This window comes from Phoxinus phoxinus (genome assembly GCF_949152265.1).
Source record: "Phoxinus phoxinus genome assembly, chromosome: 14".
Lineage (NCBI taxonomy): Eukaryota > Metazoa > Chordata > Actinopteri > Cypriniformes > Leuciscidae > Phoxinus > Phoxinus phoxinus.
The window spans coordinates 24811286-24836959 of record NC_136889.1 but is presented as its reverse complement, the minus strand read 5'-3'; the positions used below and the strand labels follow the sequence as shown (position 1 = coordinate 24836959).

At 36.5% G+C, this 25674-nt stretch overlaps 1 protein-coding gene across 3 annotated transcripts in view; it reads right to left on the bottom strand.

The window, feature by feature from the left end:
• The window catches only part of ttc7a (tetratricopeptide repeat domain 7A), a 63659-nt gene extending 38427 nt beyond the window's left edge, over positions 1-25232 (bottom strand). For 2 of the 3 annotated variants that reach the window (XR_013800203.1, XM_079635274.1), the window contains exons 1-10: positions 25029-25232; positions 16848-17034; positions 12654-12817; positions 9193-9361; positions 6569-6699; positions 6135-6259; positions 5258-5336; positions 5013-5182; positions 2706-2769; positions 472-609 (exon numbers count right to left, since the gene is read on the bottom strand). Coding sequence is in view for 2 of the 3 variants with exons in the window: in XM_079635274.1 (XP_079491400.1) it covers positions 472-609; positions 2706-2769; positions 5013-5182; positions 5258-5336; positions 6135-6259; positions 6569-6699; positions 9193-9361; positions 12654-12817; positions 16848-17034; positions 25029-25085 (1284 nt within the window). In the remaining variant the exon portion in view is untranslated. Of the gene's footprint in view, positions 1-471; positions 610-2705; positions 2770-5012; positions 5183-5257; positions 5337-6134; positions 6260-6568; positions 6700-9192; positions 9362-12653; positions 12837-16847; positions 17035-25028 lie in introns of those variants that run through there. The other variant, XM_079635275.1, reaches the window with a different exon arrangement.
• Between the last annotated feature and the right edge of the window lie 442 nt (positions 25233-25674).

Genomic DNA, 25674 nt, shown 5'->3' with positions numbered 1-25674 from the left:
TTGCTTTCAGCACCGATAAGGGATTGTGTGTATCCTGTACACATCACATAATGGCACATGCATGAGAAAGGGGATCAAATTGATGAGAACGGGATTAACATTTCTATATAAACGCAGGCATTTGTTGATAATGCCGAGTAATGGCAGTGTGATGTGGGTTATCAGTGAAATGACATGGATTCAGTTGAAATGAACCTACTGAAAACACTGAGCTTAGATTCAGATTCACCTGAGAACTTCTCTGAGTAAACGTTCACCATCACGCAACGGCTCAACTACTGAAAGGACAGGACGGAGGAAGAAGGGAAAAAAATCACCCATACAACTAGGAGAGATTAAGAGAGAGAGAGATTGAAAGATGCGACTTGCGACAAAGAAGGTGAAAGAAGCTACTACATAAAATACAGGTCACTTCCTTGCTCCTATTTGCAAAGCATAGGGTCGATACTGTTCTGTGCTGACACATCTTACCTCGGACAGCATGGAGTACTGCCCCCTCCTGGCCATGCCGATGCTCAGCAGGTCAAAGACGGAGGAGGCGTCCTGCATGCTGCTCTCCCTCACCTCCCGGTGCTCCGGGGTTCGGCTGATCACTGCCTCGCCACTGGCCTATAGGGGACAACAGAGAGAAGCTCAGGAGTTTTGTTGAAGCTGTGTCTCTAGATCCTAGTCCAGGAGAACCTCCAGCACTTCACAATTTAGATGATTCTCTTATCTGACACATCTCGTTCAACTCATCAGCTCATTAGTGAAGTGATCAAGAACTGAATTGGGTGTCAAATACGGAGAAACATAAAATGCCTTTAGGGTTTGGAAGCCTGTGTCAAAAGGATAGTTCACCAAAAAAATACATTTAACTGCTTTAGATAAAAGTATCTGACAAACAAATGAAAAATCTTAGACATTCTACTACTAACTATAAGTAACATTGCAATTACATATGAATGAACTCTTATTAGAGTATTAGTAGGCTGTCTGCTTTTTAACACTTTATTTTGATGCTCAGACATTCAACTGACTATAAGTAATTTGCAACTACATGTCAACTACCAGTCATTCGAGTATTAGCAGAATGTCTACTTCATTTCTGCTAACACTTTAATTTGATGCTCCTTCAATATATTCAATACTCTAAGGAGAGTTAGTTGACATGTAGTTGCAAAGTTTCTTATAATAAGTATAATCAAAATAAACCATTTTCTATTATTAAAATAAAAGCGTCCATAGTTGCATTACATTAAAGCCCTTGATGTTAAAAATGCAAAGCTTTACCACAGTCAGAAACCACTGGTGACAACCAAATAGTAACACTTTATTTTAGGGTTCAATTCTCACTATTAACTAGTTGCTTATTAGCATGCATATTTCTAGGATATTGGCGGTTTATTAGTACTTATAAAGCACATATTAATGTATTAAATATTAAAGCACACCTTATTTTGCATGATCTTATTCTACATCACTTAATTCTACCCAATACCTAAACTTAAACGCTAGTAAGCAGTAAATTAGGAGTTTATTGAAGCAAAAGTCATAGTTGTGAATACTGTATGTGTTCCCCATACTAAAGTGTTACAAACCAAATAAACTAATGTGGAATGACATAAATGGATCCTACATACTGTATCTCAACATTTTCTTGATATCTGCTAGAAAACATACACTACCATTCAAAAGTTGGGAGGGGTCAGTAAGATGTTTTTAAATTAATATCTAATGCTTACCAAGGTTGCATTTATTTGATCAAAAATAGCTATTATATAGCCTACTGTATATTATAAATGTCTTTACTATCATTTCTGACCAGTTGGTGAATAAAAGCAATATAATTTTTTTATTTTTTATTTTATTTACTGACCCAACTCGATTTATGTGATGCATGTAACTACATTGGTAACTACTGTTAATGATAATGTTCGGGGCTCAGACACTCTCTCTGTTTAAATCAGATAAAACACGCATCTCTTTAGCCAAGCATTCACATTATGCTTCTCATAAATTTGTACTAGAATTAAATCTGATGAAATAGTACCAAATACACATCATCTTTTGCCTAAAATGCTATGGATTGCAACTTTGGATCGACATTCAAAACTTTAAAATATTATCCTCATATTATAAAATGATCCTTATATTGCAATAATTACGAGTACAAGTTGTAATTGCTGTTTAGCATGTTTGTTGTGTTAGCTTAACTGAATACATGAAGTTAACTAACCACACAATATACTATATTATAACTATTAATTACTGCCATATGTATATTACTTTGATACACTCATCTCTGGGGGATAAGAGAATATTGTAACATTGAAACTGAAAGCTGCTTTGAATCAATACGCATTGTGAAATTGCTATACAAATAAACTTAAATTGAATTGAACTGAACTGTTTGCCTGCCAAATAAAGTGTATTCATCGGCATTCAACTTCATCCGCCTATTGAGGACCATTTAGAGGTCACGCTAAACTATGTATGGAAAACAGGAGCATTCTTAAAAATTCCTCCTAAAAGGTTTTGAAACAATATGAGGGTGATTCGATAAGTAAATTATTAAGATTTAAATAATATGATTAATATATTACGATTTTTCAGTGAACTATTCCTTTATACTCTACAGTATTCATGCATGCAGCTAAGGAGAAGAGACGTCACAGCACAGCATGTTAAGGAAGAAAGGATGAATGTGAGAAAGACTGTCTCACCATTGACTCTGTGATGAGGAGCACCAGCACCGCCTCTTCAACCACGTCCTGTGGACAGAAAGCTCTACAGGGTGGCAACAGGAAAAAGAAAAAAACACGTCACAAATGTGTGTGTGTCAGTCTCTAGTTACACATGTCAGTCTGTAACTGAGCTCTCTGGACTTACTGCCATACTCGCAGCTGTCCCTTTTTAAAAATGTTTAATTGGTATTCTGAACAGTTTCCTCTTTCTTTACAGCCAGTTTTCTCTCATCCCTTTTTTTCTCCATCTCATCCCTTCATCCTACTTCCCTCCACCATCTGGAATCCCATCATAGCATGTAACTGAGCTGTACCAGGAATAATAAACTGGAATATTCCTTTCATCTGTTTTAATTTCTGTTCTTCAGACATATTCTCAAAACTCTCTCCATCTCTTTTCATCTCTCTTGTATTTTTCCTTTCTCTGCCTGGAGTCTGCAGACTCACAGGTACAGTTACAGTATGTTTTATTCACAACACAGCATTCCGCCGTGTCCTGAATATTAAAGCAGGCAAACAAACCCCCGCACTGCCCTCGGCCCGTCTCCTTGTTCATTGCTCCCTGACTCTAGTGATCGATCGATATTGCCAAATGGCTGATGTACAGGTACACAATACAATCTAATGATAGCAGTGAGGTTTACTGTACATACAACTGCTAAAAATTAACACTTATTATTCTGGCTTGACAAAGCTATGACCCACAAACTCAGCACATACCTCCAGGATAACTCGGTCTGCTATATATTTTCTAACTTATCTGACTTACGGTTTTCCTAAACTGAACAATCCTATAGACTTTCATTGAGGGGATCAAAACTTTCATACAAAAACTCTTTTAGAGTATTTTAAGCTGCATCCACAAAGTTCATCCCATCTATCTATCTATCTATCTATCTATCTATCTATCTATCTATCTATCTATCTATCTATCTATCTATCTATCTATCTATCTATCTATCTATCTATCTATCACTAGCAAAGCCTAGCTACTTGCTTATTGGACAGGGTAACAATTTTAGCAACATGATAACTCATGTTAGAAACATGCTAGAAATAATACTAAATCATGTTAGCAATTTGTTAAACAGGCTAGAAACAGGCTCTCAAATCCTAAATCATGTTTGCAATAAGTTAAAACATGCTAGAAACATCTTAGCAACGTCATGAAAACATGTCAGCAACATGAAAACGTTCAAAATGCTCGAAAATGCGTTAAACCATGCAAGCAACATGCTAAAACATGTAAGAAACATGCTAGCAATTTGCTTAAACATTCTGGAAACATGCTAACAATGTGTTAAAACATAGGCTATACCAACATGCATTTTTTTTGTGCAATACTACATATTAAAGTAAGATAAAGCATGTTAACAAAACCCAGGAAGAGGTCAGCAACTCTCAGCCGAGGCCACAATATACAGTACAACCTTTCTGGAAAAGTGGTAAACTTGGTGGTAAACACCTTCAAACCAACCTTGGTCTATGCCAATTTTCCAGAAAGGTTGTATATCGTGATATTTATTTCACTGTAAAGCTTTTGGATTTAACAGAAGATAAAATATTTGTACTGAACAGAACAAATATCTTATGTTCTGTTAAATCCAAAAGCTTTACAGTGAAATAAATATCACGACCCCTGCCCAGTTTAATAACGGCATAAACATGGTTTCGTTAAAATTGCCAAACATAAAAATTATTTGGTTGCTGTAATATTATTTTAGTAAAAAATAGCAGATCCCAAACATGCAAGACGGCAGAACGTTGCTATGGTCACCACGGTGTCAATCATGGCAATTTCGAAAGTTGTGTTCCGTACATTCACAGAATGAAAATTTAAGGGATTCACTCCAATATTTAAATGCGGTTGTCACTCCTAAATCTTTACAGTGTGTGTAACCTTAGTGTTTTTTGAACGCTTGTCATGTGGTTTCTTAGCAGTCTTAGCAGAATAGACTAATATGAAGTAGTATATCATTGGAAGTATGTCTAATAAAAAGTCTAATATGGTCTAAATGAGTTTGTATTGGTCTGTCTGACTGTTTTCGACTTCTCTGAGTAAACCTTCACACTTCAAGCTTTTAAAATGTATTTTTTCATTTCAGACAGGGCTTTGTCAAGCCAACATTAAAGTTTGTCATCAAACTTTGTCATCAAACTAATTTTATTTTGTTCTGCTTTTATTTACTGATTATGCTTTGATTATGATTATGCTTTAAATAATGTTTACAGGAAAAAAGTGAGTAGAATATCAGACAGAGAATGTGAAAGGAAAGAGAGTCTGACCCCTCAGTGTTGTAGCGCTGTGGTGGTCTGGACGAGGGGTAGATGGCATCTTTGGGGTGTGTGACTCCTTCCTTCTTCAGCCAGCCGGGTGGTGGAGGAGACAGTGGATCCCAGTACGCATCCTCACACACTGAACCCAGCAATACTTCTGCAAGCCGGCGCGCTACTGTCTAAACAACACAAAAAAACACTGACACCTGCTGTGTGTAAGTGAGCAGCAAAAATCTCATTTACTCAGATCTCACCTTACGAAAACTCTGCGACCCCCGACTCTCCACGGCCCTCATGACCCGCCGCAGCTGGTGTGTACCCTGAGCCAAGTGACTAACACACACAGGCAGAAGTGATTGTGGGAGGACAACATGATTGATAAGATGATGAAAGAAAGTAAACATGTAACAGAAGGAGAAGATAAGACTGATGGACATTATTTCATCTACATTTGACTATGTTAATTATACATTAGAAAGACAGATGTATCTATATATATATATATATATATATATATATATATATATATATATATATATTAGTTATGTCAAATCGATAGATCGTGATTAATCGCAACTAACATAAAAGTGTACAAACACACACATATTTGCATATTATAATGATTTCTGAAGGATCCTGTGACACTGAAGACTAGAATATTGATGCTGACAATTCAGTTTTATGTGCACACATGTTTCATATCGTACACACAAACTAACACAACTTGTTATTTTGTTTTCTTTCCTGAACTGAAAAAATAATGACATTTCATATTTGTCAATGTCAATTTTATGATCTGTTAATTTAAGTTGACAGCCCTAATATTTTTAAGTTTTAGCATGCTAGGATGCCATTTCAAACAAAGCCGATATCAGCGTGACTGACGTTTGTTTAACCTGTGTTAAAACACTGACACCTGCTGGACATTACTGGCACATCCACACCACACACAAGTCATGCCGACACAAGAATACCAGCGGCGTGTTTACACAGTCCCGGTCATATATTCAAGTGGAGTTCATTAATGGATTAAGTGAAGCTGTGCTGTGAATTCTGTGTGTACATAGCAACATGAGTGCTTGATATGAAATTGTGGGTAAAGAGTCTGAGATCAGTAACATGCGAGCTCACCCTTTCCTCAGCAGCGACAGGTATGCGCTCTGAAGAGCCGCCTGCAGGAAGAAGCCCGGGTCTAAATCAAAATGAAGGACTGATGAACTGCCTTTAGCGGTCTTGGAACTTGGTGTGCAAACAGTCTGGTGAAGAGGACACATACGCTGTGAGATGTAATGTTAGCTTACAAATAAACACAAAATGCAAAAACACAATGTTCTACAGTATATATAAGGTCTATATTCTAAGTTACTGAATCTGCGTACACACAGAACATGTTCTTGTATTTAGAAATGCGAGACACCTCGATCCCGATAAGGAAAAAGTCAGTGCTTGTAAAAGTTGAATGTCTTTTTTTTATTTGAATCACTCAAACTTGAGATACTTAAAATGCAGTGAAGACACACAGTGAGAGAAAAACACATTCTGTGTGAGACTTCGCACGCACAGACCTTGTCAAGCTCTTGCAGATATAAAAGGCCAGCATCACAGGCCATGAGGTAACAGGTCAGGCATTCTTCCTCTCTCTCAGACAGTCTAACACGGGAAGCACCTGACATTGACTGATGGTCCAAAGACAAACCTGGACATTCATGGAGAACAATTAGGTTAAGATTCACTTTATAGTCATTATGGACAATGACTGTAAGAGAGAATGAAATATAGTTCGACAAAGAAGCCAAGACATGCAAAATAAATTTAGCAATGCATCACATCTCCAATTACAGTGCAGCTAATAAGACTTAATTAGACATGCGGAACAAGAAATAATCTCTGTTTGCTACAGTGTCAATTCTTAATCAATATGTGCCAGTTAATCCTTATAATTGAGAAAAACACAAGTGCGCAAATAGTTTTTCAAACGAACGGGTCTTTTTAAATGACATTAGTGGGACTTTATCATTTAATTAGTCGGTCTCATCCAGTGCTTCGGCAGGGCAAGATGCAGAAAATAGTCATAAACAAACAAATCTATGAATCTCCTAGACAACAGGGAGGAAGTCCTGTTGAACAGACCATTTTCAGAATATAGCAAACAACCAACGACTGTGGCTGACATGCTTTGCCATCTCAGATTTAAAGAGACCGTTGCCCACATCGAATTTCCCAGAAGTCACTAGTTCCATACATATATGAGGAAGTGCACAGAGGAGAACAGAAAACGAGGAACTACACAACCAGGACAGATTTACCACACCACTACTCTTAAGAACAGTTCCACATTTGTACAAATCAGAAGAGAAGATTTGTAGACAGGGACTAAAATTAAGACTCATCAAGTGCCTAATGCAAGTGAAACTGGCTTTGATATGTATATAAACAAAACTAAACAAGGAACTGCAACATATAGATAGATCGATAGATAGTGTTAAATGTCTATAAAGATGGTGAAGAATGTCCTTCATTAGTTAATCTATTAGTAAACAGACAGCAGTAAATGAATGTAATCCGGGCTCATTATTGTCATTATAATTAGGCTATATATCACTATTGGTCTGTCAGAGCGGAACGGCTGTCACAAGCTCTGCCTGCCGAGTCTCTCGAGGGACCGATTCTGGGAGGGTTCTGCTTCCTACGCAAGATAAGCTAATATTACACTTTCCCAGCCTATACTGTCTGAAAATATGTGTTTGAGAGTGAACATGTAGAGTGGGTACAGATGACGGGGTCCATGTAAAAAGCAGCAGTTATTCTAACTAGCACTTTTTAGTTAACTTTACTCAATACAGTCTTAATTGTTCAAATCTAGTAATCTGTAATATTCACATGCTATGCCTTTTTTACTCAGAAAACCCAAGTTAAGATGAATTGATTTGTTTGAATACTATTTTATCAAGCAAAAAAGAGGCGAGTTAAGGCGAGTCAATTCTTAGACTTTTCACTAATTTCCTCCAATTCTGCAGTTATTTTTCTCTATTTGCACTCACTGATTTCCTAAAGTCATCTTAAATGTTCAATTGTCAATACAACTAACAATTTTGAGAGAATATCGCATAAGCTGACTTCATAAATTGATGTTGATTTTCCTAAAATGAACTTTTATGGTGATTAGTGTTCCATTTGATTGGGCACTTGGAACATTTATATTATTGTAATTCTCTTCCCATTGATGCAGCGATATATATAACAACTATTTAGATTTAAAAGTTTAAAAATAACAAGTTGTTGTACTTACAACTTTTGTTTCTAAAATATTATTTAGTAAAGTATAATACCAACATTACATAATTGATCATAGTTAAGCATGACCTTTTTACGTTCACATTTATGACATGAACAATAATCTACCATAAAACATTCTAAAATACTTGATATGTGTTCCTTACTCTGACTGGGAGTATCATGGTACTGATGTTGTCAGGTGTTAAATATACTTTTTTTGTAAGTATAAGTAGTGTGAGAGAATGTACTGTATGAGAAAATAATGGAAAATGAGAAAATAATGGACATTACACAAACACAGGGTGAGTGGCATGTTGGAAAACCCCTTATTTAAATGATAACTAAATATAGATATAAGCTTCCCTGTAGACAATGACGTAAACCGTTCCTCCTTGGTTACATTCTATCTAAGGATATGAATGTAAGAAAAGACATACGCCTGCCCACACACAAACTGCACACTGTGAATGCAATGCAGACTTTTCTTTCACTGCACACTTTAGCTTGGGTATGAATCCAATAAAAGCATGCCTGAGGCAAATACTCAATGAAATGGAGCAATGGAAATTACTTAATAACTCTATAAATACATAAATCTTGTATTTAAATTGCTCTAGCAGTCTAACATCTGCTTTTAAATTTAGTATATATTGGACTGAAAGTCACTCATGGAATAAGTGTAATTTATTTCTCCCAATTAACTTCCACCACACCTCATGAAATCTCAGAGGACACACTTTTCACAAGATTAGTATTGCCGTATTTTAAAGAGGTTGCGTCAGTGTTACAGGAAGCTACATAGCACATATAATTAGTTGAAAATGTAGACTATGTTAATTGCCTTGTCATAACTTAATTACACAATAATGAGGAAGGATTAATGAGCTATTAGTGATTTCTCAATTACTCGTACCTTTGATGACGAAGGCCTCTGCCAGCATGCGAAGTTGGTAGACAGGCTGCTCGTGGCGGGTGAAGTCATCGACACCCGCTCTGGCACACATGCCCTGGGCGTCCCTGTAACGTCCCTGCACGTAGTGCACTTTAGCCAGCAGTAGCAGAGCTTCATTCAGGTAGTGTGGCTACAGGGGAAGAAATCACACTGACGATTAGGGCTGCACAATTAAGGGGTAAGTTGCAATTTGTTCTAATTAGGGCTGTCAAAAGATTAATCGCGATTAATCGCATCCAAAATACAAGTTTGTGTTTGTATAATATATGTGTGTGTACTGTGTATAATTATTATGTATAAATACACACACATTCATGTATATATTTAAGAAATATTTGAATTTATATACTGTATATACATTTATATAATTTATATTATATATAAATATTTTATATATAAATATATCTACTTTTTCTTAAATATATACATGATTGTGTGTGTTTTTATATATATAAATAATTATACACAGTACACACACATATATGATGCAAACACAAACTTTTATTTTAGATGCGATTAATCGCGATTAATCTTTTGACAGCCCTAGTTCTAATATATAGTTTGAATGCAATTTAAAATGCGATTAAAAAAATTAAATTAGGCTTGCTTTGCTTGTTTGTATGGCTGCACAATTTGGCCAACATATTGTTGTGATATATCAATATGGTTACAAAAATAATAATAATAATTATTATTATTGCATTACTACTACTGTTAAATAAATAAAAACTAAATAACAAATATTACTGTAATATTTAATTGTAAAAAATTTTTTTAAATAATATAATAATAATTTTATTTTTACATTACAACTGTAAAATTGCAATACTAATATTTAAGGCTGTCTTAATGTTAAACCACAAAACGGTAACACTATACAATAAGGTTAATTAGTTAACATTAATTAATACATGAACTAACAATGAGCAATACATTTGTTACAGTATTTATCAATCTTTGTTAATGTTAGTTAATAAAAATAGAGCTGTTCATTGTTTCTTCATGTTAGTTCACAGTGCATTAACTAATGTTAACAAATACAACCTTTGATTTTAATAACGTATAAGCAAATGTTGAAATTAACATTAGCTAAGATTAATAAATGCTGAAGTTTCACATTTAATTTAATATTCAACAATAATATTGATCTGCCTTGACTTGAAGAAGTATTGCTCATTCTTAGTTCATGTTAACTAAGGTATTTAACTAAATGTAAAGTGTAAACTAAATGTAAAAATGTAAACACTTGTAAAGTGTTACCCACACAACTTTTTTTTTGACGGAAAACCACAGGGAGCCCTTATAGCTTCTCTTTTGTTGAGAAGTGCATCTCATTAAAAGAATGTGAAGATACAGTAGTTGGCGCATGTTGCATTCCCAAATGCATGTTAAAGCAAGCCCCAAATTGAAAGCAGATGCAGATATGTGTTCATGTGGAGCAGCATTTCCTGTGAACCAAACCATACTGCTCCTGAGGAAATGAACAGAGGGCCGCATTTCACTCTGAAACACACAGCGTGAATATTTATTTAATCAAATCGCAGCCTTTGCGATTTGATAATCGCACTTAGCCATATCGCAATTTAGGTTTTATTTCGATTAATTGTCCAGCCCTACTGACAATCTAAACAAAATGTATAGAAGTCATGCGAGCACTACAGGGACTTTGCATCCATATTCTTTTTCTTCTAACAAGGACCAAAAATGAAAACTAAATCTCACCAAATATAAATATCATTGCATTACATGATAAAATATCAAACTATGCAGCATTAATTACTCTGCTAAGACACCTGTGTGAACTTGAGGAGAACTGACTTCATACATGAAACCAGTGTTTTCTGCAGAGCTGCTTTATGACTGATTCAATTTCATTTCATCATTTCATAAAATTTGTAACCCAGACATATTGCAGCATTAAAGAGTAACTGTCGCCAAAAATGAACCTAGGCTCTTAATTGTTAATTTACCCGAGTCAAACTTTTGTGTAAAAGCATAATTATAAAGGAAACTCCACTTTTAAGTTTGACCGTATTTTCGTTTTCGGTCAAAATACCTTTTGAGTGGGAGTGCTAGGGGCACTACAATGATTGCATCAAAATCGCTATTTTTAAAACACTAAGGAGGCTCGACACAACATGAAACTGTGCTTGAAGTATCACCAGAGGCTCTAAACATGAACTCGAGCATTGACAACATTGTTTGTGTACACAAAGTTTACTAAAAAGAGAGGTTTTGTACGACTCACTTTTTAGTGTTTCCGGTGGCTGGAATTTTGTCAGTCAAAAGTAGTTGATCTCCGAATGCAACGTAACATGAGGAGAGTAAAGATGGAAAGCTCCTAAAGCTTGTTTCCATATAAATTCTAAGTGTCTACGTTATCATGTTTTTCATTGGAATTACAAGTTCATGACATTTCCTCATATGGAGTCAGTTCATTACGTTGCATTCGAAGATCGACTACTTTTGACTGACAAAATTCCAGCCACTGGAAACACTAACTGATAAAGTGAGTCGTACAAAACCTTTCTTTTTAGTAAACTTTGTGTACACAAACAATGTTGTCAAAGCTTGAGTTTATGTTTAGAGCCCCTGGTGATACTTCAAGCTCAGTTTCATGTTGTGTCGAGCCTCCTTAGTGTTTTAAAAATAGCGATTTTGATGCTATCATTGTAGCGCCCCTAGCACTCCCATTCAAAAGGCATTTTGAGCTAAGACGAAAATACGGTCAAACTTAAAAGTGGCGTTTCCTTTCTAATTATGCTTTTACATGAATGTTTGACTCGGGTAGATTAACAAAAAGAGCCTAGGTTCAATTTTGGCGACAGTTACTCTTCAAACTGAAATTATTCAACATCAACTGAATCGAGACGTAAAATGACACTATTGTCTTCTGTAAAGCTGCTTAAGAGCTGAATTGAACTCACTTTATAATTGATGAACTTTGTTATTGAACTGAATTGAATCAACACTAAACTGACTTCAACTTACTAATGCCCCCGTCGTCCCCTGTATAGCTGCTTTGTCTCATATTTGACAAAGTTAGCATCATTGATTGTTATTTTCCTGTTTATCACTGTGAAGCTGCTTTGAAACAATCAGTATTGTATAAAGCATTATATAAATAAAGGTGACTAGACTTGACATCCACTAAAAATCTGCAAAACACCAGCTGATAATAATAATTGCAAAAAAGGAAAAGTGAAGTTTTAACCAAAACTGTAGCAGCCTTGTTTTGCAGATCCCTATCGGTTCGATAGTTGTTCAATGAATAACTGATGTAATTTTAGTGGTTCAAAATACTGAACTGAATTGCCAAAAGTTCTTCTGATATCCATAAACCCTTTCTTCTCTTTCTCAGAGATGCTTAACGGATGATAGAGTTGAGAAACAGAGAGACTTGTGAAGGTGCCGTGCCAGACCTCCAGGAGTCCTCTGCAAAGGATGCCGTCGAGGTGAGCTTTGGCCCGGGCTAGTTTCGGCTGTGAATGTTCAGTCAGAGGCGTAGAGTTCTTCAGCAGGGTCGTGTTCTCCAGCAGACATTCCTCCAACAGAGCTTCAGCCAGCAGCAGCGTCCTGTAATCATCTACAGACAGAGGGAGAATCTGGGCAAAGGTTGAAGAAGAAAGACTAGAACATAGAGATATTGTGCCACGAGAATCCGTGAACCGCAATATTAGATCGTTTTCTAATGGTCCAGGATATATTAAAAACCATATAAAAATCATAATATACCATTACATACCGGTAGTTCTATCATTTATAAATCTACACTAACACATGAGAATACATCAGTTTGTTTCTAAATATCCAAACTGTTGTTCATTGCGATTTCAAAATAAAAGTTTAAACCCTCGGCCTGAGTTTGCATGTTTTGATGTCCACATGTTCTTGTTGAAGAAATCACAGTGGCTGTAGCATTTCTATCATAAACAAGTGGCCAAATATTAAAGATTAAGTGCACACTTGAATTAAATGTTGTTTGGCTAATATTAAGCAAGGATTTGATCATGCTGTAAAGTGTAACAACAACAATCACCATTTGTTGTGTCAACAATCACACCAAGTTGTCGTTGTCTGCAGGTATATATAATAATATATATTGTACATAGGTTGATTGTTTATAATATTATGTATATTACATTATGTTTTTTAACAGTGTTGTTCAATAAAACCATAAAATGACTTGTTTTTGATACTTTACGTATGTATTAGGGCTGTTAAACGATTATTATGTAAACACAAACTTTTATTTTGGATTTATCGTTTAACAGCCCTAGTATGTATGTATGTAAACCAATTAGTATTGCCTCATTGTTATAATATATGTATTTTAAGTCATTTTAAAGGGTATTCAAGTCAAGTCACCTTCATTTATATAGCTTTTTTTACAATACAGACTGTTTCAAAGCAGCTTTATAGTAATAATAAACAATTAATGCAACAAATATTGTTTTGGTTGTACAGCAGCTCAAAAAGAAAGTCATTGTCCACCAGCTTAAGTAAGTTTTTCATTGATTAATTTCCATTGTAAAAATCATTAGTTATTAACTTAGGGGCTGTTTTCACGACACTGTTTTCCACTGAAAATTTTAATGGCTGTTCATTTACACCATGTTTTGGTGGCCTGAGATCGCAAACTTTGAAACAGATTTTAAAGTACACATTTTTTTTTACACATGTTTTGAAAGCGTTATCGCATTCCCTTCGGTCTATTTTTATTAACACGAAAAATATTATTACTCAACTAATTGTCAAAATAATTGACCAATTACTCTATTACCAATATAATTGTTAGTGACAGCCCTATTAGTTAAAGTATTAGTTGATAAGTAAAATGCTCCTGCATTGTTTAGCATTTTTTGACTTTCAAGCCAATAAAATAATTTTTTTGCAGTCATATTTTGTCATTGAAGATTTCTTAATTAAATATAGTGTTTATTAAAGCTGCAGTCCGTAGCTTTTCCTCTTTGTCGCCATCTCTGTTCGAAATCTGCTATTGCAGTCACTCGCGGAATTATCAACTTGGGTACGTGGGTTGTGCCTCGGCATGGCACAGCGCGAATGAATCCAATGTTTTGAGGAGAATGTGCGGCTTTGAAAATACCATCTCGTCTTGTTCTTGTGAACCCAATATCGTGTGTTGTCTCGTCTCGTGAGCTAAGTGTATCATCGTCACACCCCTACTAGAACATGCTTGCTGTTTGCTGATTATGGTAGTGTATCTTCTTTGACTTCTTTTAAGGGGAAAATCCTCACCAGCATCACGTCTAGAACAGGGTTTTGTTGAGTAATTATTTCATTTTTATGTCATTTTTCATCCAACATTGGACTTTATCGCAACAGAATGGCATTCGCTGATAAACACGTCTAGATTTCATGCTAATCTACAGCTGCATTCTGATCAGGTTTAGAGTCACACGTGTTTGTTTTAGATGACATATAAAGTCCTACAAGGAGGTGCTTCAAAAATATTCCCTTTGCCTTCATGCTTTTTTTGTATAAACACTGTGGATGAGGTGTTTCCTGTTTGGTTCAATCTCTCACTCCCCACGGAATCCAGACTTGTGTTATATGTCAAGTTTAGGTATGACATGTTCCTCAACAAAATATGAAGTAACTACAGTATATCACTTTGTAAAGTAAAGTAAACAAAATATGTTCTGTGGCCACCTTTTACAGACTGAGTTTGTTTCCCCACAGGGTGTTTGCGGTGGCGAAACAAGGCGTCGCTGGGTCAGAGATCTGATTTGGACAGTGGTGGACAGACACACTCACACACCTCCTGGGAGTGCCATGTGTTAACTTCTAGATTACTGCTGTTGATTTAACAATGAACATGGCAGTTTAAGCAGTATGTTTACTTTTTACCATGCTTACCTTTGTGAAATTGAGCAAGGGAGAGGACTGTTTAAAACTAAAACTATTTACATTTATAATGTTTCTACTGTAAAACACAAATTTAGTCAAAGTTATATTGTGAAATATTAATAGAATTAAAATCAATTGTTTCTATTTTATAATTTTTCAAAACGTAATTTATTCGTGTGATAGTGAAGCTGAATTTTCATTACTCCGGTCTTCAGTGTCACATGATCCTTCAGAAATCATTCTAATATGCTTATTTAAAAACATTTAATATTATTATCAATGTTAAAAACAGTTGTCCTGCTTAATTTTTTTTGTGGAAACTGTGAAACTTTTCCCAGGAATCTTGAATGGAAAGTTCAAAAGAACAGCAGTAACAGAAATCTTTTGTAACAATTTAATAACATCCCTTTTATTCTCTCTGAGTCTCTCACTTTTGATAAATTTAACGTGTCCTTGATGATTACATTTATTAATTTCTTTCAAAAACAAATATCTTATTGATGGTGCAAAAAGAAGCGCATCAAATTAGTTCATGACACTGTAAGCGAACAATACTCAGATGATGAACTGCATTAACTGGGCTATCCCTACACTCTGCTATCCCATAATGCCACGGGATCCGAGGAAACTGTCTAAATAAACTGCAACAAGTGTGAGTCAGGCAGTTCTTTTAAAGTGCAAGTGGTCCAGGTACAGAGAAATTTGTTTCTTAGAATTAAATTGTTGGCTACTTGTTTAAAGGGATAGTTCAACCAAAAATGAAAATTATGTCATCATTTACTCACCCTTAAGTTGGTTCAAAACTGTATGAATGTATTTATTCGTCTGAAAACAAAAGAATGTATTTTGAATAATATGGGTAACCAAATAGTTGACTTTCATAATATGGAAAAAAAGTCAATGGGGTCCATCAACTGTTTGGTTACGGACATTCTTCAAAATATATTTCATTCTTCATAATAACAGTTTTGGGTGATCTATCCCTTTACCAACACCAGAGTGAATTATTTTCAAGGTTGTTGTTACATGATCTTCAAAAGATCATGGTCAAAGTACATCTGGGTCAAAGGGCAATGCCAATAGTGTGTCTGGGAAAGTATTTATAGCCTGATACTATACAGTACATCAATATAACGGTGGATAAATACAACATCAAATTCAGTGTATACCCTTAAGTAATTGTATCAAGTGAGTTTCACTATCTGCACTTTCATTGACAGCCTATGTGATTTATGTCACCAGAAATAGCCAACAATCATTGAAAATTAACAGCTTACTGTTAAATAAATGTCAGTGTGAGTACACACAGAAAAATAAATAAATAATAATAGAGGTTTGGATGAGTGGTGGAGTAACTTATGATAGCCTACTATCCCTTTAAGTCAAGCAGCTTCTACTGTACCTGTAGGCTATTAACTAAAGGGTGTGTGCAAGCAATGCATTTACATCTCTGATTCACATGAGTAACTGGCGTTATACACACAGTCTCTCTCTCTCTCTCTCTCTCTCTCTCTCTCTCTCTCTCTCTCTCTCTCTCTCTCTCTCAAATTAAAAAGTGTACTGACAAATCAAATCTAAACACAAAAACAGACGTCTAAAAGAGTGAATGTGAGTTTCTGTGACTGATATCAGAGCACACTGGTAAACATGGGCAGAGTTTAACAGAAAGGTGCAAAGTTCATGCGGAACAAGACACACTCATCACTGCTGGCTCTCTTCTATTCTACGGTGGCACGCGCACTTACCATCGTCATGCAGGCGCGCGGCAGTGAGCTGCTCCACTAAAGACGGTATTTTGTCCCAGTGACAGTCCGCCCGGCAGCGCTCGACCTCCGCCTCCACGCGGTACTGAGAGAAGGAGAGCCGCGTTGACATCCCGACGCCTGCGTCTCTGTGACCGCGCTCCGCCGACACCAGAGGAGTGACTGCAGACTGTCAACGACAAACTCACTGAGCATGTGCAAACAAACATTAAAAGGCTTTGCCCATTTCAGGGACTGCAGAATATTGATCATCCCCGTTAATAACTCAATAAAAGTTAAAACATTAGTATTCCTCTTTATGGCTGCTTTTATTCACATTTCCTTCAGTTGCACTTCCACCGAACGTGGTAAATCACATTCAATTTCACATAGGCTAGAGTTCCCATTTCCCACACTTTTTGACATTTGGATTTCATTTTAAATGAAACAAATTATATTTGTTTCAACTGAACATCATTCAGGCATCATTCAAACATTTTATTTTATAATTTTAACGACATAGCTATAGGGAATTTAGAACATTGTAATGTCTCTTGTCTCCATATTTGCATTTTAATTGGATGAAAAAAAAAAATGAATAACAGCTTTAAATCCATGTCAGTAGCCTATAGGCATACAAAATATTTGTCAAGCAGACAACAGATTCTTAAAACCTGTTAGGCTACTGCAAATGAATGATCTACACTGCTGGGAGGCTTTAGCCTTTAGGCTATGTTTATTGTTAGTTATACTGGTGAAATGTCGCTGCATTCTTGGAATGCGTCTCAGAAGTGTTAGCCTACAAATATATTTATTCAATAATACTATTATGGCGATATAGGCCTATTTATGTTACATGTTTGTGTTGTTGTTGTTAAATTGATTTCCACTGTAGAAAAGAAAATCTCTCCCATTAAGGGCTCTTCCTCTCTCAGTCATCTCCACCACCTTCTCTCTTTATTTGTCTCTCAGTATCCTATCTTCCATTCCCAAAGATTTGCTTTGATTGACACAAAAACAAATTCCGTCTGTGTCAGTGAAAAAAACTGAAACATGGTCGGTCAACTGATACTACATTTATGTTTTATGAATCATTTTCTTAAGACAAGTTAATTTACTGAAGGCTATCGAGAAAGCTACTAAGCTTATTGCATTTTTTTTTTTTTTAGCTGCGCCTTATCTGTTAGGGTAGGTGGGGCAGAGCGTATAATTTAAGGTAACAGAGATTGAAACAAACATCTGAATTAATAATAAATTGTAAATGTCTTCAGCATTCTGCAACAAAGATTTTCTAGACTTTAGAAGTCCTAAAGTGGGCAGGATATAGGTCTATTAAAATGTAGCGCATGGATTCGGCAGGAATGTTTAGGATACCAGGCAGGGCAGCTGGTCTCTGAGCTCTCCCCAGCTCTACAGCGCCCCACACATATCCAATGTAAATCTGTGGTGAAAAATGGAACTGCAGGGGCAGATTTCAGACTGCCCCGTTTCACGTAAACCGCTACAGACCAAGAAGATATCAGTCCGCTTCATGTGTCTGCATCAGGTCAGTAACTAGTTGGCATGTTTTTCCTATGTGGAGTAGCATATTAAATGAATTAATTAATTTCTTCAGCTGAAAACAAAAGAAGATATTTTGAAGAATATTTCTAGCTTGTTCTGGTGGAGTAACCCAGTCCAACCCAGCAGAGCACTGATGGAGGCTGAGGATCGACTGCATCATGCTGGCATCGTTGAGACAGTAGCTCTGGGCAGGCTTGGACTGGGTTTCTCCACCAGAACGAGCTGGAAAAAAGCTGACCCAAATGCATGGTGCAGAGGGAGGTCCGTAAAGCAGAGGAGGAAACCCGGCATGCCAAGACTGTTGCCATTAAAAAACAGGGCAGCTGGAAAAGGTGGGAGGGCGTAGAAAGGGCCCTGACGTGGCAGGACATCTGGACCATGGAAGGACGTTGGATAAAGTTCTTGATGTGTTCTGTCTACGATGTCCTGCCTACTCCATCAAACCTCCATATTTGGCCGAGAGAGCCCCAGCTGTACGCTGTCAGGAAAGCCAGCCAATCTTGAGCATGTTCTTCAGCATCCCGGTCAAGCTTGGCAGACGGGAAATTCCGGTGGCGTCATGATAAGATCCTGTCTCGGTTGGCGGATGGTGTGTAACAGGCAAGAAAGAAGGGTAAACAACTCAGACGGGCACCACTTTATCCATTTCGTCGGGACAGGAGAGAACACTGCAGCAGGAAGGCCGGAGGTCCTGGCCTCAGCAACTGACTGGGAGATGCGGGCAGACCTGAAGAAGCAGCTCAAATTCCCAGAGGAGATGGCACACACTAGCCTCAGACCAGATATTGTCCTCTGGTCTAGAGGTATCAAGCAGGTGGGGCTCATAGAGTTAAACGTACCCTGGGAAAAGTGAGGATGGAGGAGGCACAAAAAATATCAAAGCCTGATCCTCGAGAGCCAGCAAAAAGGATGGAAGGCCCTTTAATCTACCAGTAGAGGTCGGCTAAAGAGGTTTTGCTGGACAGTTGCTCTGGGGAACCCTTGGATTCCAGGGGATTGAAGGGATGGCCAGGAAACAGCTGATAGGCAATGTCACTGAACAGGAGGAAACAGCATCTAATTGGATTTGGATACAGTGGGAGGTGCGGTGGCAAAGCCAACCTGTTGAAGGACTAAAAACACCACGCAAAAAGTTGCGTGGTGGTCAGCAGGGGTAGATCCAGGACGCTCCCGGGACGAAACACCAAGGAAGGGGGTGCCCATCTGATGACCGGCCACGGTGCGGGCCACCAAACTCTTGTATAGTTGAGAGATGTAGCTAAGCCTTGAGCTGGCCCAGGGAGAAGGACGTTGCTTGAAAGGAGGAGAGAAGGAGAGCGATGGCTCACAGATGGGACAGGGCAGAGTAAAGGTGGGCCAACTGCGATAATCACATCGTATTTTGCATTATGAAAGTATAAATCCTTTAGCTTAAACATGCTCATGTGAATAACCAGTTATGTTGTGTTTGTTTTATGTTTGTTGAATAAACATGACACTGGTCACGAATTCTGGCCCTGTTCTAAAACAGAAGCAAATAAAGTGTGAGAGTACATATACAATATACATTTGTCTTGTTTCAATGCTATGGTGTTTGTTTAGATATAAAGACAGAGATGGTCTAATGTTAGGGAGATGAGAGGGTCTGTATCTATTAACATTGGAGAAAGTGTAACGGCTAAACATGTTCTATTTGGTGTTATATCGCTCATAAAGGTACAGTAGGACTGCATTGTTTGTGGAGTGTGCTTTAATGCGGAAAAAGTGGGAATATCTCTATTAGCTGCAAAGTACTAGTCAATGCAGGGCACAAAAAAATACATTTAAGATTACACTAATTACACTAAATTACACTAATTACACTAAATTTATTGTATTTAATACATTTAAATTCTATATAAAAGTATTTAATTCATTAAATTTTTTATTTTTTTTTACCATCATTCATTAAAAAGCATTATATCATCATCTAGGCATACAGCAGTTGACACAACACGTTTTATTTTAATTAAACAAATTAAAATAATTAATTTTGTCCTAATTAACTATGCATACAGTAATATCAGCGTCATATGTAGGCTATACATGCAGTTATAATAGTCTTTACAATTCAAGTATTATCATAACTGGTAAAACCTGAAAGCCAAAGAAAGAAAAAACTTTTACTGTTTAGACAATATACAATATTATTAAATACTATGGTAATGCCGTAAATGAATCGTAGCTGTTGCAACATTCCCTCCTCTGCTTTCTCTTATAAAATAACCTTTTTATCATAGTAAAATCTACAAATAGTTCCCAACAAAAGTACTGTTTAGCGTAAAACATGTTGAGGATTAGCTAGCAAACAGCATTAGCATTAGCTATTACGTTTTTTTGGCTAAAGGTTGCAGGCTTGTCATAGTGGCTTTGATAAAGATGGCCATATTTTAGCATTACCCTTGGTTGTCAGGGGCTCTACATTAAAGGGGTCATGAACTGGCTTTTAAAAAAAAGAATTATATTGTTGTCTGAGGTCAACTTATGACGTTTGCTTGGTTTTTACATTCAAAAACATCAAAATTAAAAAGTAATAGGCTAGTTTCTACCCTGGTTTTGTACCTAGCTCCTGAAACGCTCGTTTTTTAGGCTATGGGCGTGCCGCATTGAAGACTGGGAAGTAAACGCCCACTGCTATGATTGGATAACAGTTTTGCATATTATAATGAGTTTCATGTACTGAGTCGGTGGGTGGGGCTAAAGCTAAACAGGCGGTGTTGAAGTAGGCGTTGATCTTCTTCTGCGGAGAAGGTGTTTGATACCCTTTGACGTCATAGATCCCCACTTTGAAAAACCTGTCATTCGCTGTGCCTGGTGTCAATAAAAGCTTTCATTGGACTATCAAGGAAGTTTTCACTTCTGAAACTTACAGGATATTCTTATAGTATGATGACCTCTTACATGTCAAAAGCTCAAGGAAAATTTTATTTCTCAGTTCATCAAAAAAGCCTAACCCAAACCCTAACCCTAACCCTAACCGCATTAAATAATGTTATGTGATTGTTTTAAATATTTTTTTATACAAATAAGAAATGTTGGAAAGAATGATACTTTTAAACACGAAACTAAACCACCAGTAGGTGGCGGCAGGTGACCGTCTTAATGAGTGAGTCATTGAGTCTTTTATTTAAACGATTCTTTCAAACGGCTGATTCGTTCAGGAATGAGGCAGTTGTTTATGAATGGGTCATTGAATCTTTGACTCAACCGCTTCGAAACGCTGAATCATTCAGTAATGAAAACACACATGCTGAGTCTCAATTTGCCTACTTATACTACGCCCTAAAAGTATACTCTTTGAAGAAAAAGTCACTTTTGAGTGTAGAAGAGTAGACAAGCTTTAGAACATATTATCACATCATACAATTGCGTCATTAACAGTTGCACAGTCGCATCCTGTCACAGTAAACTGGCCTGTCAATCATCTTGTCAAAGATAAAATCATCTACATTTCATTTAATTTCCTACCGTATCAGAGAGAAATGCAGTAGCACGTTAATGGCCTAACGGATCTTTATAAAAGTCCACATTGTTAATGCAGATGGAATATAACATGGATAACATTAAATATGATTTTTTTTTTTTTTTTGGTTAAACTTTGATTAGTAACTCAAACCTTTATCTAAACCTCTCACCGTCGCTCGCGCACATCCCCCATGTTTTGTAACACTTTTTACTCGAGTTTGTAATTCCAAAGCGCAATGGATTGTGTTGTTGTGGGCAATATTAGCCAGTTTAGTGAGCACGGATTCACACTTCGAAAATCCACCGGAAATAGTAGACCATCCGGGGACTTCTGGCATACTCTTTTCAACATACTATACTTTGGGACACACTTATTTTAATCTCACTCACTGTTTAGGATGGATGGACATTGAGACTCAAGGACGGTTAAGTGTTCCTGTGAGATGCGCTATGGTTGTGATCTCTCAAGATGAGAAAAGGGGGAGACTTAATAGTGTGTAATAGGGTTTAATGTTCAAATATGTTGGAATTTTTAGAAGGTTACCATTGTGAAGAAGAGAGGAGCATTTGCTTAGGCTGTGCATAAAGGATTATTTAATGCTTAGCCTTTAATATGCTATTGGGTGCTATTGCCAGCAAAAAGTAAGGTAGCAAATACAGTCAAGTTGTGTGACACACTACATGAAATTGAATTGGATGAATGAATATATGAAATTGAATGCCTGAATCATATCATGGAGCCATATGAAAATTTACGTTGAGATGACTTTATTAGATGGATCACTTAAATTGACTTCATTCCAAGTTGAAGTTACATGAACAAATTATGTAGTATATGTGGTACCAACAAAAGCCTGCTTGGATTGGTTTTGTCGACTCTAAACTAATCCTGTAACCTTGAGTTTGTTCAACTACAATCATGGTACAGGCCCCTGGTCTCCTATCCTGGCAAAGCTGGTATTGGAGTTGGTCATTATGAGTTGGTCAACAAGTCACAATGCAGCTGAACCTTAAATGAATAGTTCACCCAAAAAATTAAATAATTTACTCAACCTCATGTTATACCTAGAAGACTGTATGACTTTATGTCTTCTGCAGAGCACAAAAGAAGATATTTTGAAGAATATCCGCAGGTGTGCCGCTAGAGTTTTGAGCCCCCAGGACCGTTTATTGCCTCGAAATCGTGTTCCAATGACATTTGGAAGTTTTTTTTTACATTTCTGGGGTTCTCAGAAACAGTCATCAGTTGGGTAAACTATAGTGAACAGAAGATGACAGCAATTACAACTTTTGTATTACCATTTGCTCCAATAACAAAAACAAAACAATAGCATTTCCACGACTTTCCAGAAGAGGAAAACATATCAAGAGATTGATTAAAGCAGTCAGACGAAAGAATAATGTGCAATTTACCGTCACGCCTACTGCCATTGTATTCAAAACATTATAAATACATTTCTAAAAAGATGAAAATATGTAAAACTGTACTAGATTTGTGATGTTTCACTGTTGGTGAAAAGGTACCACTGTATGGACCAAAAACTAAAACACAGAGACATTCTTAAAATATCTTACAGTCACAACAATTGGAATGACATGAGGGCGAGTAAATGATGAAAGAATATTAATTTTGGGGTGAATTATCCTTCTAAGCTGATATGACCAACTGGTAGCTGATTAGTGGACAAGAACAATCTTGTACAATGTTCTAATCTAAATCACAGTTACCATGATCACATGTAATGCAGACTTAAAAAGAAAGATGACACATTAAGGTAAAATTTTCTGAGAGTGTAATAACAGCTTTTGTGCATATTAAGACAGCAAACAGCATTTAATGGACTGCAACATCATGTGGGCCAACAGGAATGTGTTAAGAGTCTGCTAAGACCATAAACGTAGTTTAACAGGTCTTCTTTCCGAAGCAAAGCCTTGTCCTTGACAGCTATGTCCTATTTCCCTGAAATCCCTTCACTGCTAGATGACTAAATCGAATTAACCGATTAAATCTTGTTAACTGTTTGCAGGGCTTGTTGTAATTGAATTAGGCCATCATATAGTCTGGAATGAGACAATGGCTGCGTCCGAGATTGCATACTCTCTTGAGTTGGTACTTATTTTGAAAAGGAATATAGCCTACTTCACGGCCACTTAAAAGTGTGTGTAGTGTGTGTAATCCAGACATACATTCGCATGCTGTCATTATCATGTGATACCACCAGCATCAGTTGTGTCGCTTTACTGCCATTTACTATCCTCTCACATGGTCTCATGAGATAGTAAAGTGTCAATAAAATACACATTTCAGAATCTCACCAGAAGTAGTAGGTCTTCCGGTTACTTTTGCCTACTTTTTTGTAAGTAGCCTACAGTGATTTTAATTCAGACATAGAGACTTTTCATCTCATTATAAAGTAGGGAAGTATGCGATTTCGGATGCAGCCAAAGTCACAAGTCTGTTTAGATGAAAATACTTAGTAATTTGATGCAAAGCACCTGGCTGCCACAGAATGCAAATGGCAATAAAATGAGACACCTGTCCGGATCGCTACTGAGACAGTGGCGCCATCTAGCGGCTGATTTAAAATAACATGTGCTTGACAGTTTTGATTGAGCGTTTAATGTACATCTACAATCTGCTAGATTTGAGGCAATCTATGCTGCTGGTGTACTCCTGAACGTCGACAAAATGATCCATTAGCAGATATATACAACTTTTAATTCTAAAGTATTTCTTTTCGCGGAAGAACTCGTTTTGTTTTTAAAAAGCCTGAAGAAACAGCGGTGATCTGTATTGTGAAATGATTAAGCGATATTTTATGGGGGGAGTAGAGACAGACAATAATGTGTAACGTTATTCCGAAAAACACATTTAAAGTCAGTAGTTTGGTAGTTCATGAAATAAAGCGGCATATTTACAGCTATCAAAATTGCATGGCTTTTAAAAACTCAATAAAAACCTATGATAAAAACTAATAATAAACTAATCATTCATCGACTGCCAATAATATATCCATTAAAATATACATAGAGTAACTAGAGGCTACTCTAAGTTGCTAGGAAACATCAAGCATGTCTACTGGCTATTCTAAACGGAGCGTCACATTTCTACGACACCAAGAATGTAATAAACCGAACCTCCAGCTGTCGGAAAATAGATTTGGCCCTCTCATTTTCTTTGTAGAGGTTTGCCATGCAGCTGACCGTGGTGATTGATTAACTAGACACAAAATCATCATCCCTGAGAGTTATAGGAGCGCTCATTCATTCCTCCGCTTTGCTGCTGCGTGTGGATTAACTGACCAGTACGCGCGGCCTTATTGTGACGTTTAACTCGAATCCAATCAGCGTGCAGCTGTCGTGTCCTGAAAATAATAATAATAATAAAAAGATTCTGCATAATTTCTATTTTATTATTCCTGATATCTGTTTTAAATGAGAATTCAATTATGTAAACAAAGACTTGTCAAATTATTGAATTAAATAAAATTATCCATCAGCATTCACCTACTAAGAGCCACTAGAATTCGAGATTTTTTCTTATTCTTTGAAATTGTGCTTTTTAGTTTGTAAAAAAAAAGATTCGGATTTTTTTGTGACTATTCTAAATCAGCTTTTGGCTAAATATTTTATACATAAATATAAGAGCATAAATATAACATAAATATACGTTTTTATTACCAAGGTAAAATTTGGTGTATATTTTTATATAGTGCATATTTTTATACCGTTTTTATTCCATCCTACATCAAATCGTATTGTATTTTATTTACCGTGTCCACAT